Source organism: Monodelphis domestica, chromosome 4 (assembly GCF_027887165.1).
Source record: "Monodelphis domestica isolate mMonDom1 chromosome 4, mMonDom1.pri, whole genome shotgun sequence".
Taxonomy (NCBI): domain Eukaryota; kingdom Metazoa; phylum Chordata; class Mammalia; order Didelphimorphia; family Didelphidae; genus Monodelphis; species Monodelphis domestica.
Genome location: NC_077230.1, coordinates 121,537,790 through 121,552,908, shown reverse-complemented (window position 1 = coordinate 121,552,908; position 15,119 = coordinate 121,537,790). Strand labels below are relative to the sequence as shown.

The 15,119-nt window shown below is 38.7% G+C and overlaps 1 protein-coding gene and 1 long non-coding RNA gene across 5 annotated transcripts in view; one reads left to right on the top strand and one right to left on the bottom strand.

Moving 5' to 3' along the window:
* The first annotated feature begins 2,573 nt into the window (after positions 1-2,573).
* The window catches only part of PTPN4 (protein tyrosine phosphatase non-receptor type 4), a 259,634-nt gene continuing 247,088 nt past the window's right edge, over positions 2,574-15,119 (top strand). Inside the window, exon 1 of one of the 4 annotated variants that reach the window (XM_016433589.2) lies at positions 2,574-3,317. In XM_016433589.2, the coding sequence (XP_016289075.1) occupies positions 3,312-3,317 (6 nt within the window). In that variant the 5' untranslated portion in view covers positions 2,574-3,311. The remainder of the gene's footprint in view (positions 3,318-15,119) is intronic. The other 3 variants (XM_056793752.1, XM_056793751.1, XM_016433588.2) reach the window with 3 other exon arrangements.
* LOC103099397 (uncharacterized) overlaps positions 11,080-15,119 on the bottom strand; it is a 189,450-nt gene continuing 185,410 nt past the window's right edge. Inside the window, exon 3 of the long non-coding RNA XR_008911163.1 lies at positions 11,080-11,211. This is a non-coding gene — a long non-coding RNA (uncharacterized LOC103099397). The remainder of the gene's footprint in view (positions 11,212-15,119) is intronic.

Here is a 15,119-nt window from a genome sequence, read left to right as displayed (position 1 = left end):
GATGTGACTTTGAAGCAAGCCAATTAAATGCCCTATAGAAGGCCAGCAAAAGATTAGCTGAAACAGCAAGGTCCCATGAGGAAGAAATTGGAAGCATTATACCAAACCACCCCTGTGATAGAGGCTGGCACTAGAGAAAAAGTGACAGCCTCAATAGTATATGAAATTGATCACCTCAATGGGGGAGGGGCCCCAGGAGTGAACAGGCTGGCACTCTATCACACCCCCACCACATTGACCACCATCTCCCTATAGATTCCAATGAGGCAGTCTTAGACATTGGCTTGCAACCCAGACGTTGAAGTCATCATACTGGAAAGCAACCCAGACTGTGAAGATGCAACCTGACAATTGTTCCTAGAGGAGCTATAGCCAAAGTTACTAAAGACCCAGAAAAGAAGAGTCTGCCATCAACGTCCGTGGCACCATCAAATGATTCAACAACAGAAAACAATATAAGGCATTACTGTGTACTTTGGGGCAGACACTGGGATCCTTCCATATATGTTGTCTTCCTCATTGGAATGTAAGCCCTCAAGAGCAGAAACTGTCTTTTCTATTTGTCTTCCCAGGGTTTAGCACAGTGCTTTACACATAGTAGGTGCTTAATAAATCCTTCCTTCACTCACTTAATTCTCTGGGCTTTATTTTCCTCATCTATAAAATTAAAAGGTTGAACTAGACAACTTCTAAAATCCCCTCCAGCTCTAGGTCTATGATCTTATGATCTATATCTATATTTATATAACCATGCTGAATTGCTCTGTGTACATTGGGAGAATGGGGATTATCTACCTTGCTTTGACATAAGTTTAGAAGACCAAACCTCTAAAAGGAGCTAGCCTTACAGGGAGGCAGATCTGGCTATTTCCTACCTGCTGCCATTTAAGTGGTTTATAAAAGATCCACCTTCACTCAAAATATCTCCCCTACAGAAATTCGACCAATTAGCCTTTTAACATGCAAATAGCTCCAGGAGGATTAATGGCAGTGAGTCATTGGGCATATCTTAGTTTACTTTTTGAATTTAGCTGGGTTTAGTACAAGGTGAGGCTTGTACCACAAATCTTTGGAACCTACCAGAGCTTGTGCAATACTGACCTTGAGTTTCAGAACCTAAAGTCACCACTGAGCCAAGATGAACCATTGCAGTAATACTTTAATGGAAATGATGCTTCATACTTGAGGACCTCAATAGGTCTGTGATCTTACAGTTGTGACTACTCCCTTCATTGGTACAGATTGAAATAGGCTATTATCTTATGCAATTCTTATTCATGAATTCTCACAAATCTTCTATTTGGGAACCATCCAACACAACAGGCCCTTCTTCTGGTTCTTTTTTTTTTTTAAACCCTCACCTTCCATCTTAGAATCAATACTGTGTATTGGTTCCAAGGCAGAAGAATGGTAAGGGTTAGGCAATGAGGGTTAAGTGACTTGTCCAGGGTCACACAGCTAGGAAGTGTCTGAGGTCACATTTGAACCTAGTACCTCTTGTCTCTAGGCCTGGCTCTCAATCCACTGACTTACCTAGCAGCTCCTTGGTTCTTTTAATATTTTGTAGATACCAGTATGACACTTGGTTTGCTCCAAGAACAAATGCATTTGATACTGTTTTCCTGATGATGTATTTTGGTTTTATTTTTGGTTCACAGACTGTTGAATTTTGTCAATATAGGGAATTTTGTTGATGCAGTGGGCAACTTTCTGCCATCTAAAAGGCTTAGAGTTGCCTGTCCCGAAGAGTTATGGTTGTGGTTAGTTATCTGCAGGAAGGTTCAAATCCAGCTCTTTCTGACTCTGGTGACAAAAGCAAATCATAATGTGCTACATCTATTTGTATATGTATCACAACTGCAGGTGGTCCAAGGCAATTAGTATTAGCAGGATTTAATAGATTTTTTATCAGTTCTAAAGGGAACAGGTTGATTGTGTGGTAATTCCTGGACTTGGGAATCATGGGATCTAAGCTGGAATTCTAGATCTGGAGGGCAATAGGAACGTGACCTTGGGCAACGAACCTGCTCTGTAGGGGGGGCTTAGTTTCCCCAAATGGGTTGGACCAAGATCCTGTAGGTTCCTTCACTTATTAGGTACTTGGAGAAGCTCCCTGCGGTCATAGTGAAAGCGACAAATTAATTTCGGTTATAAAAATGAGTTTGATGTGTTTTTAAATTCTGGCTTTATTTGTTTCGTCTCTTCATTTTAGGGCTGTATGCTCTGATGAACTGAACGGTTGGCACAAGGACTCGGGTTCCCTGGGGCTGCAGCGATCGCCTAACCCCAGTCTGCCCCGCAACCTCTCCTCCCCTTGGCTGTGGCTGGCGGAGACCGAACATCTGTCCAAATCACCTCAAAGCTCGCAGAGTGAGGGGCGGAGTTACGGACCTCCCCTCCCCCTCTCTCCATTTCACTCGGGTCGCACCTGCGCGTCCCTACATTCTCTCTAGCTTGCCGCAACCTTCGCTCCTCCCCCAAAGTCTGGGACCGAATTGGGCTAAGGGCTTTCTCCTCTCGCGAGATTCTCTCCCCCTTCTCTATTCCTCCCCGCCCTCTTCGTTCTCTGTGCTCCTTCCCCTTCCCGCTGCCCTCTCCCCTTGGCTGAGCGGGCGGCGCTTGCGCAGCGGCCATGTTCGGTTGCTATGCTGCGGCCCCGGGAGACGGGGAGAGCTTGAGGGAGGAGGAGGAGGAGGAGGAGGAAGAGGAAGGGGAAGGGGGTGGTGGTGGTGGTGACCGAGCCTCCTCTCGCTCTCTCACGCTCCAACCCTGCTCTGGCTGACACCCTCCCGCTTTCCTGCGTCCTCTTTCTAAACCAGACTCCTGGGTTTTCTAGGCAGAATTAAGGGGAGAATCTGGGGAGACAGGGTTAGGAATTTTTTCGGGGGGGGGGGACGGTGGTGTTGCGAATTCCACACCCCCACCTCGTCTCCTGGGTTCCCTCCCCTCATTTATTGGTCTCATTTTTGAGGAGGAAGGTGTTGTAAATTAGTTTGTTGTGTATGTGTGTGTGTGTTGGAGGGAGAGTGGTAAAGGGTACCTTTTTGCTTCTTCCACCTCCCCCTTCTCTTCCCCCTTTCCCCTCCCCCTCTTGCTCTCCCTTCACCCGGTGGTGCTGCTACTGTTGCTGCAAACCCCGCAGTATGAGGTGGTGCTGGCTGCTAAGGCCAGTGGGCTGGTGGCCTCTCCTGCTGCCTGGGGAACACTGAGAGCCAACCAGAAGGGGGGAACCTCATTTCTTCCCCCGTGGGGGGGGGGACCGGACGCTCTTTTATTTTTCCTCTCTCCATCCGAAAGGACGCGACTAATATATGAAGGTAAGCCTTTTTCTTTTCCACCCCACCCCCTTTTCCCATCCCACGAGCACCGTGGAACATTTGTGTGATTTTCGGGGTATTCCACTACGTGTGTGTGGGTTTCTAAAGTAGGTACTCCAGGTAGGAAAGCATCCGTGGAAGTGGTCTAGCTAATGAGGAAAGCAAAAGCAACAACAACAACAAAAAAAAAACCCATCACTTTTTTTTCCCACCCCCATCTCCATACTTCCCTGGGCTTTTTCACTCCCTCTTCAAGTAAAACAGTTTTTCGGAATCTGCCTTGGGCCGCTTGGAGGGAGAAAAGAGGTGGAAGGATGGATGCAAGGATCTTGGAGACTTAAAATAGGGTTAACGCATCTTTAGAATTTTCCTTTACTTATAGGTATTGTGTTGATTGACTTGAATTAATTGATTGCATTGTTGCAACGATAGAATGGGGCTAACAGTTTTTAAGCTTCATATATATACTTCTACTTTTTTAGTCATCTGTTTTAAGCATTGATGCTCAAGAGTTGAATGTTTTTGTTTTTAAGCTTCATATACTTGCTTAGTGACTTGAATTAAACATTGATACAAGGCTGAATGTGTCTTACATTTATTTTTAAAACTTCATATATTTCCACTTGTTTAGTGACTTGAGTAAGCATTGATGCCGGGGTAGAATGTGGCTAACATTTGTTTTATATACGTCATACATTTATACTGCTGTGTACGAATGGTTAAGAAACTGTGCTCCCCTCCAAAAAAAGTTGAGGCTAAGCTAAGGATATGTGCTTGTGCATTTCCTAAAGTCTCCATAAAGTTGAAGGCTTCTACAGTTACGTATGCACATGCAGAGCTGGTGACTGCGGTATTTGTAATATAGCAACATCACACAAAAAGAAAGTTTCGTGGCATTTTAAAAGACCTTGTTCTAAGACTTGTAATATTTCAGCTGTTTATCTAATCCAAGGCTAAGTAACGCTGGCTCAGTTGTTAAAGTGACAAAATCTTGGGCCTCAGTTTAAACTGTACAACTCTAGCTACTATGCTAGAGAGGAAATATGCATAGGAAAGAGAACAAAAAGCCCCGCTAATTTCGATGCATCTGAATCTTGAAGCAATAATTTCAGTAGAAGTGAGAGTTGTTGAACTGTAAAAAACACAACTAAAATAAGCATTTTATTATTCTGACTTTCTCTGCATTTGGAGTTAAATCCTTAAAGGAAGGACTGGATTTTGGAAGAGAATGTTGGACTCGATGTCCACAATACATTTCTTTTAAGACCATTATGTGCCTGTTGTAATTAACTAGATATGTTAACTAAATCTTGAATTTGATTCGGTAATATGAATATAACCTAAATTTAGACTGGAAACCATTTTTATTTGAGCAAATATTTGACTATTGTTATAGAAGCCTCTACTGCACAACAGCCTCTCTAACTTAGTGGGTGCACCATATTTTTAGCCACTTAATTCATTCCCAATTTAACCAAAAGTTATTTTTGTTTCATTACATTTTTCATCATAAAAAGCTGTTTGTTTTAATCAAACTGATGGTTGCTGCATCAATCTATGGGCATATTCCTCATAATCTCAGGGATATCAGTGCTTTATTATATGAGAAATATAGTTCTTCATTCATGGAAAGAGGGGATTTAGTGGATCAGGTTTATTATGCAGTTGCATAATAAATAAGCCTCAAATGGTACATTTTAAGGTAATATTTTAATACTATATGTTAGTTTTGAGGACACTTGACTATTTTTCAGGTCTGTGAATTTTGAGTTATATCTAATAGGTTTTAGAATTTGAAATCTTTATTTGTGGTGTGATGCTTTCTTAAAAGCAGCAATGATATGATTTTCACATTACTGAATTCTAGTTGTGCAAAGATTCTGGGTTGTGGTTAGGGTTAGATATAGTATAATATGTCTCAAACTATTAGGTGGTTAAATCTTTTAGATACTAATCAAATAGCTTTTAAAAATCCCATGTAACCATGTTACTTTAAATTTATGCCACCCAATTTCTAATTTCTAATTTAGGCTATGTGCAAATACAACATTGATTGAACATTTGCTAAAAATACTTTCTGGGTCGGGCGTACTTCAGATGCAGCCTCAATACAGTTCCTCTAAACTATTCTGCTGTCACTAATATACACTTTATTGTTGTTGAGGACTTGTTAAAATATTATGGAATCTCACAATTTAAGCTGTTATTCAAAGATGTAAGTCTAGTTATTTGGTCACCATTATATGTAAAATATTTAAAATGTATTAGGATAAACACAAATTTTTGTTTTATGCTTAATAAAACTCTATGGGCATTTTGATTCTGGTGTATATGTATAAGTATATTTTAGTTTCCTTTACCAAAAATTAATAGCCAATAGGGCAGTAAAATCTATTTTACTTGTTGACATTCTGGAGAGATACTTTATTTGTTGGAATCAAGTCTATGAGAAATAAAGTTTTTTATTTTTATTTTTTGGTGGGTAGTGTATTATATACTCAAGTTTATTACTAGCATATGGTTTTTTATTAGTATATGGTACAATGGTACTAGTGTATGGAACTAGTTTAATACTAATATGTGATTTATTACTAGTATATGATAAAGTATGCATATTATTTTAAATATATATATATTTGTGGGTACTTCAAAAGATCAGTGATTTCATCATTGTTGATATTTCCTCCACTCATACAATTCACAGCACCTTTGGATTAACCTTCTGAAGATGAAACTCAGAAAATAGCTAAACTTCTTTTGAAGATAGTTCATTGATTGGGTGGGGAGGAGGGAGGGAATCTTAAAAGCCTTTCTGCTTGGTCAAACCCTCCAATACTTGTGGTTCACTGGCATAGCCTTATACTCCTACAGTAAAATGATGTTGACAGAAAGTTTTTAGTAGAGTATTTGTGTTTGTTTACATTTACTAAGCCCTCCTGATCCCCCCCCCCCCCCCCCCCCCCCCCCCCCCCGTCTACTGGCCCCTCTCCAAATGCCTACAGACATACCCAAGTCTCCCTCATCTTCCAAAAATCCTCACTTGATCCTTCTGTCCCAGCTATTTTCCTATATCTCATCTGCTTTTTGTGACTAAACTCCTTGAGAAGGCAGATTGCAATTTTTGCTGCCACTTTTATCTCACTTTCTTAACTCCACAATTCTGCTTCCAACCTTATCCGTCCATGGAAACTGTATTTTTGTACTCTCCAGTTACCAATAATTTCTTAATTGCCAAATCCAATGGCCTTTAATCAGGCATTCGTCTTGTCTTCCCTGCAACTTTTGAGACCGTTATCATCCTCTTCTTCATATTTTGTTTTCTCTTAAGTTTTTGTCCCTCCATTCTTTTTGTTTCTCTTCCTACCTGTCAGATGCCTCCTACTAGGTCTTCTTTGCTGGATCCTCATTTAGGTCATTACTACTAAATGTAGGTGTCCCAGAGGGCTCTGTCCCAAATCCTTTCCTCTTCTTCCTCTATACTAGTTCATTTAATGATCTCACTAACTCCAGTGGATTCAATGATCTCTTTACTCATTATCTCCAGTCCAGTCTCATATAGTCATCTGCCTTTAAGATATCTTAATGTCTAAACTCAGCATGTCCAAAATTGAACTCATTGTCTTTTCCCTTAAACCTATCGCCTTCCAAACTTCCCTATTCCTGTGAAGAGGCCACTACTATCCTCCAAGTCTCCCAGATTCTCAACCTAGGTATTGTCCTCAACTCTTTGCCATCTCTTTCTTATTCAATCTGTTACCAAGGCCTGTTGATTTCACTTTATAGCATCTTTTGAATATATTCCCTACTCCTGACACTTGTCATCAGGCTTGGACTATTTGCAGAAAGCTTGCTGATGAGTCTGCCTGCCTCAATTCTCTCATCTCTCCAAACCATCCTTCATTCAGCTGCCAAAGTGATTTTCCTAATGCACAGCTCTAACAATGTCTCACTCCTGCTTAATAAACTCCAGTGTTTCACTGCACCTCCAAGATCAAATACAAAGTCTTTTGTTAGTATTTCATGCCCTTCATAACTTCCCCTCCTTCTACCTTTCCAGTCTTTTTTCATCTTACTGTCTATCTACCATGTTCTCTTTGATCCAGTGACACTGTCCTTCCTGTTCCACAAACAGGACATTCCATCTCTTATCTCTGAACATTTTCACTCTCTGTTCCCCATGCTTGGAATACTCTTCTTTTTCCTCTCTGCCTCCTGGCTTTCCAAGATTCAAGTCAAAATGGATAAAACTGTCTGACTAGCTAAACCAGGTTGAGGGTAACCAACAAATCTCAAATCTTTCAGTGAGTTAGGGGGATGCATATCTATCCCAAGCATGTGAGGACTTCCCCTGGAGGAACGGACACCAAGGTCATCCACTGCATCGTAGGCCATCATCAAAGTTGTCTTGACTTTTGGCTTGCCACTGGACTTGGATAACTGGAGGAGAGAGTGAGGCTAACAACTTTGCTCCATTCGGCCTCACTTAAATTCAGTCCACTCACAAGTCAAAGATATCACCCCATGAAGTCATTGGTCATTTTTAAAAATGAAGGAAAAATAGCCCCCAAATCCTATCTTCTACAGGAAGCCTTACCAATTTCACTTAATTCTAGGACCTTCCCTCTTTTAATATTTCTTACTTATCCCATTTATAGCTTGCTTGTATATATTTGCTTATCTTCTCTAATAGATTGTGAACTTCAGAGCAGGAATTGGCATTTGCCCCTTTTTTGTATCCCCAGTGCTTCAGAGAGTTCCTGGTACATAGTAGATGATTAATAAATGCTTATCCACTGATTGATTGGTATATGGCAGTTAGGAGTGGATGAATTTTTATTATCTTATAGTATACTCTATGCTTTCCACTAGCAGATATTAATTGAAGCCCAGAAAATTTGGGTAGCAGTGAAAATACATTCATGTTTAGATGAATCAATGGGAATAGAAATTTGTTTTTCTTAATGCCTTTCTTTCAACAGATCATCTTTCATTTATTTTTAAACTAAAAACCATAAAGTTTTATGATTTAGAGCTGGAAGGAGCTTTAGAAATTATCCTTGACAATACTATTCTCTTTAGCAAGCATCTTTTTTCTTTTTCCCTTCTTTGCTAAACTACCATGTTAAAAATTCACTTTTTAACACCTTCATTGTCTTGTAGAAAGAGTATTGACTTTGGAGTAAAAAAAAAACCTGAATTTAATTCTCTACCACCTTTGACCCAGGCATACTTAACTCTTCTTGGGCTTTGGTTTCCTCATTTGTAAAATTAGTAGGTTAGATGAAATGATCTCTATAAACCTTGCAGCCCCAAATCTTTAATGATATCTAAATAATACCATACATTTCCCTACTTACTGAAACTGCTTCCATCAAGCTCACCATTGGCCTTTTATTTTCCAAATCCAGTGGCTTTTTCTCAGGTCCTTAGCCACCTTAACCATTTTGTAGTATTTGACAGTGTTGATATCCACTTCTTAATACCTTTCTGTGTGCTTCTGTAATATTGTTTTCTCTTGTTTCACCTTTTATATCTCCTTTTTTGGGTTTATTTTACTCCTACTCTTTAAGTTTGATTGTTCCTGGAAGCTTTGTCCTATGGGTCCTTTTCTTTCTGGATATTTTCTCCTATGTTTAACCTTTTCACTTTTCTTCACTTATCAGTTATATATATATATATATATATATATATATATTTTTTTTTTTTTTTTAAACCCTTACCTTCCGTCTTGGAGTCAATACTATGTATTGGCTCCAAGGCAGAAGAGTGGTAAGGGCTAGGCAATGGGGGTCAAGTGACTTGCCCAGGGTCACACAGCTAGGAAGTGGCTGAGGCCAGATTTGAACCTAGGACCTCCTGTCTCTAGGACTGACTCTTAATCCACTGAGCTACCCAGCTGCCCCCTATCAGTTATATATGTAGAAGACTTCTGAATCTGTATGTCTAGATTCTTTAGATACTCTTCCCAAGTTTCTAAGTGCCTGCTGGACATCTCTACTTTTCTGAGGTACTTTAACCTCAAAGTTTCAAAAACGGAACCCAATATTATAATATTTATGAAATGTTTATCATAGTTCCTGGAACATAGAAGGTATTTAATAAATTCTTCTTTCCTTCAATCTAAAAAAACTTCCTATTTTCTGATGATAGTACCATTAATTTCATAGTCATCCAAGCTTGAAGCCTCATTATTATCTTTGATTACTTCTGTTCACTTCTCTCCTTCATTCTATAAAGTTATCAGTCCCTATTCTCCCCTTATTTTTTATATTTTTGCCCTTTCTTTCATTTAACTCAATAAGCATCCAACAAGTACAAGGCACTAACCTAGGTGTTGGGAATTTAAAAATAAGTTTCTCCTGTCTTTAAGAAATGTGCACTCTGTTTGGTATAGGAAGAAAATATGAAATTTGAGGGAGAATTAAAATGAGATTTTATGCATTGGCAATTAGAAGGTTATTAGTCATCTTCAGGATGTCTGTTTTCAGTAGTCATAGGCACAAACAATTGGCAGTGGGTTGAAGAAGTTTGTAGATGTTGCTGGAGTGGAGGCAGCAAGTGTAAATTAAGGAGTTTAGAAGTGAAAGGAAAAAGAGAGATGACTTCTTGAATCTGTGGCTGGATCTAGACATCAGACTTTCCAAAGCTAATTCAATAAACTTTTTCTTTCAAAATTCACTTTGTTGGCAAAATTTATTAAATGCCAGTTAGGTGCCAGGCACAGAGATGGAGAGGCAATAATGGAATAGCCCCTGTTTTCTAAGGGGCTAGGGGAAAGTGCGATTTTCCCTTGTGGTGAGTATGCAGCTTTTATGGACAGCATCTAGTTTAGATAATAGCTGCCCTAGGAGTCCAGTGCTTCATTCAGAAGAGAGAAGGCTGGGTACTTGCACTAGAGTAAGAGAGAGAAGAGTAGTGGAGTGTGGAAATATTGAGGAATAAAAGGGAAGGCTTGGTTCTGTGTGAGACCAGGATCACAGTTGGATATAGCGGTGAGGATAGGATGTAAAATGTTTTCCCACCTTTCTGCCGGTTGGTTATATATACTTTAATATGAGATCCTAGGCCCCAACGGGAGCCTGGTACCCACTTTCAAGATCATTGCTATAGTCCAGGGACAGTGAACTTTTTAGAGACCATGTGCCCAAACTGCAACCTTCATGCTGCATGTGAGCCCCCCAACTCCCTTCCCCCAATCAGGGGAGGAAGTGCTCCCATTGGGTTGATGGACAGAGGGGTGGATGATGAAATGTCCTCAGGCACATATGGAGGAGGAAGGGAATGGGGGGGGGGCCTCCAGCATGCTCTGACACACATGCCATTGGTTTGCCAACATGGATCTAGTCTCTCTTTACTGAGGAGCAGAAGGTTAATTTCATCATCAGTCTTTCAAGTCATGGTTGGCCTCTACTTTGGTCAGAATTCTGAAGTCTTAGACTTTCCTTTTATATGTGTTCATTATGAATATTTTTCTCTTGATTCTGCTTCCTACTTTGTATCAATTCATACAAGTATTAATATATTTTTCTGAATCTCATATTCATCATTTTTATGGCACAATAAAATTCAGGTACATTTATATAACAGTTTGTTCACTTCCTATTTGTTATGTATATCTTATTTTCAGATTATTGCTACAACAGAAATTGCTAATATAACTGTTCTTGTGCATATGGGTTCTTTCCCTCTGTCCTTAATTCAGTTGTCCTGGATTGTATTTCTTCCCTATCTATTTTTTATCCCTGATAACAGTCGCTTACCTCCCTCCGCAACATCTTGATTCACATATAGCCTCTACTTTGATCGATACCCTCATCATCCTTCACCTGGACTGTTTCAGTTGGTCTCCTTGTTTTCAGCATCTTCCCTCTCCTGCCCATCCTCTATACAGCTCCTAAATTAATATCCCCAAAACATAGATTTAGTTAGTTAATAAGCATTTATTAAGCACTTCAAATGTGCTAGGCTTTTTCCCAAGAGCTGAGGATATAAAGACAAAAATGAAACATTGCCTTCTTACTTAGTGGTTCCTTGTTGCCTCTTAAAATAAAAACTTCTCAGTGTAGAATTTAAATCTGACATATTTGCTGTTCTTTATATATAAAATTCCACTTCCCATTTTCATTTCACTGTCATTGTAAAGGCTATCTCCTGTGCCTGGAATGCATACTGAATTCATCTCCATCTCTTGAGAATCTCCATTTTTCTTTAAGGTGCAGGTCAGTGCCACCTTTTATATGAGATGAGACCTTTCCTGACCAACCCCCTCAGTGGTTAATGCTTGATAATGCTCTTGATATATTACTTTGTATACAATTTGTATTTACTTAATGCATATGTTGTAGTCTTCAGTAAATTTCTGCAGAAAACTTTATGAAGACTGAGATTTTTTTGTGTGTGTTTGTCACATGGTGCTTTGCAAACAGTAGATCCTTAATACATGTGTAACGAATTGGATTTATTAGACTTTCATTGAACGCTAATCCAGGAATCAGGAGTTCTGGATTCTAGTTTAGTCTTTGTTTGGGCATCCTTTTGCTGAAAATGAAAAACATGAGGTCATTGTATGACTTTGTGTAGCTCAAATAAATTCTTTGTGTAAATGAGTTCAAAGATGCTTTTTTTCCTATAAGATTTTGTATGACTTCTTTGCCTTTATATTTTATCTTATATTTATTTGATGATATGATTTCTCTATTATGTATACTTCTTGAGTGTATTCTTCAAGGCCAGGGTGCTGTCATTTTTTTCACTTCATATTTCCAGAGTCTAGCACAGTGCCCTGTACCATGGTATTTAATGTTTGTGATTTGAATCATAAAAGAGGTGCTGTAGTGTAGTAGAAGGATCATTGAACTTGTCTTCCAAAAAGCTAGTTTCCAATACAAGATCTGACATTTAAAAACTGTTAAATCTGAGTAAATCAAGTGGAACTATCATAAAGCAGTGGTTCTTAACTTGTTTTTTGTCTTGGACCCCTTTTTCAGTCTGGTAAATACTGTGGATTCCTTATGAGAATACATTTTTTAAACACATAGAATAAAATACATAATTTTAGAAAGGAAATAAATAATATTGAAATACAATTATAAAAATTTTTTTTAATTCAGGGACCCTAAAAAGACTCCTACCCTAAGATTCCTTCTAGCTCCAAATCTATAATCTTTTTATATAATAGCTATATAATACCTCTATAATTATAAATAAGAAAATTAACATTCTAAATCAGACTTGTTAGAGATGAAAGAAGTTTTGAAGATACTCAAAACCAATCCAAGGTCATACTTACTTAAATTTTAGCAAAACATTGACTTGATTTTGAAATAGATGGAGAGAAAGAGATATGGGGAAAAGATATAGATGTACCACATTTGGAATTGGTTGAATAACTGTGCTAAGTGCATGATATTAGTGATACAGTGCCAACTGGGAGGAAGGTCTCTAGTGGAGTGGCTCAGACATCTGTTTGGCTCTGTACAGTACTGAACAAGTACTAAGCATTCCTTATATCATATTAGAATATTTTTCAGTTGTTAAGACTTCATTATGCTTGTGTATAAGTAAAGGGACTGTACATTATGATCATCAAGATCTTTTTTCAGCTAGATCTACAAACTCAAGTTGTCTGCTAGAATACATAGGATCTTCATTGTTGAACTTAGAATTAATTTTGTTTCTGAATTCTTAGAAATGAAACTTTAAATTGTAATATTTTTCCCATGGAGAAATAGGTCTACAATTTGTCCTGGTTTCCAGAAATTCACTCTGGTGGAGACAATCAATAAACATTTCCTAAGTGCTTACTTGGTGTCCAACCAGTGCTAAGCACTGGAGTTGCAAAGAAAAAAAAAATAAATCAGTTTCTGCCCTTGAGGGAACTTTCATTCTAATGGGGAAACCTTCGTGTTTGTGTGTATTATATTTATATATGTGCATTTAAGTATATCTACATATTTTAGAAGTAGTTCTTGATTTGAGTCTTTAATGAAATTAAGCATTCCGGGGGTAGAAGATAAGAAATGGGGCATTCAAGGCTGGTGAGAGTTATAGGAAGCCAAGAAAACCAGGAGGCAGTGATGAGAAGGGTGAAAGTTCTAGGCATGGAGGACAGTCAGAGCAAAGACCTAGAGGAAAGATGGAGTGCTATGTATGCTGAATGATTAGACCATTAAAACTAGATTATAGAATGAGAATTGTGTGTAAGAAGGCTGGAAAAGTGGTAGGAAAGGATGAGACTTTAATGTGGTTTAAGTGCTAGAAGAGTATTCACTTGAGTTCATCTTCTACTCAGTTGTTAAAATGATCTTCTACATTTCAGCCCTTCTCAGCCCTTCTATTCTTTATCTCTAGTGTTTATCTCCAGGATCTCTTCTCAGTTTTTTTGAAATTCTTTAATAATTTGCTACCTCCTATATTCCTTCTCCAGGAGATTCTGTGATTGCATATTCTATAATCCAGCAACAGTGGTCTCCTTGCTGTTCCAAGTACAAGACACTTCATAACCTGAGTCTGGACAGTTTTACTGGCTGCCCTTCATGCCTAGAACTTTCTCCCTTCTCATCACTGCCTGGGCTTTTCTGGTTTCTTCTTAATCCTGGCTAAAATCCTATCTTCAACAGGAAGCCTTTCTTGAGTTTCTTTAATTTTATTACCTTCCTTGAGCTCCCTTTATTCTAGTGCCTTTCCTGTCATTTATTATCTTCAATTTATACTGGTTTGTATGTTTATTTGCATAGAGTCTCCCCCATTGACTGTGAGCTTCTTAAGAGCCTGAACTGTCTTTTGCCAGTCTTTATATATCTTCACTAATTTGCGGTTTGGGATATAGTCAGTGCTTGCTAAATGTTTATTGACTGTTTGATCCTAGAGATTACTAAGAGCCCCTGGAGTTTATTGAGTAGGAGGTAACATCAACTTTGTACTTTAGAAAAATCACATTTGGTGACTGTGTAGAAGATAGATTTTAGTGGAAAGTGTGAAGATTGGATTTGGCTCTCCCCTGATTGTAACAATGAAGGTACTTAGCTCTTCCTTGATTGTGAAGATTAAATTACAATCCCTCATCTATTTGTTGATTTAATCCCCCAAAATGTAATAAGCACAATACTTAAAGTTGAGTGGGAAGATCTGCCCTTGTTAGATCTAATCACCAAAGGTGTAAATATCCCACTTAATCATGAAGTGGGAGGTCTGTGACCCATGTGTGCAATAGCGGGTAACAAATTAGAATTAACTAACTGCTTTCTTGGTGTTCCTAGAGCAGAGCGTCTGCTGTGATTGTTAGATGTGGAATTAGGGGAAGTGACACAAGAAAAAAGGTCTTTAAAAGAAAGAGACAAGGACCAGAATAGGATTGGTTGTTGTGGTTGGTTCTTCTGGGAGTTTGAAAGAGACACACTCGAAGTGGAGTGTCCTGTAAGAAGGAATTCTACTGGAGTTGAGGCTGATAAAGAATCTGCTGATTCAATCCATAAATTTAACAAAAGGGGCTTGAGGTAGGGAAATCAAAAAAGATTACAGTGTAGTCTAGATATTAGCTGATCAGGATCTGTGAACTAAGTAGCTGTGGGAATGGACAAGAGAGGACATTCAGAGATGTTACAGGGAGAGAAATGATAGGATTTCTCAACTATTTGGATATTGGGGTGAGTGAAAATAAGTTGAAATTGGCCCTGAGGTTTTGAAATTGGAAGAATGGGTGGAATCCCTTGACTGTAATAGGGTAGTTTGCAAGAAATGGTGAGTTTTCCTGGGAAAGGCATTGAGTTTTGTTTTGGACTTGTTGAGTTTTAAATGCCCAAG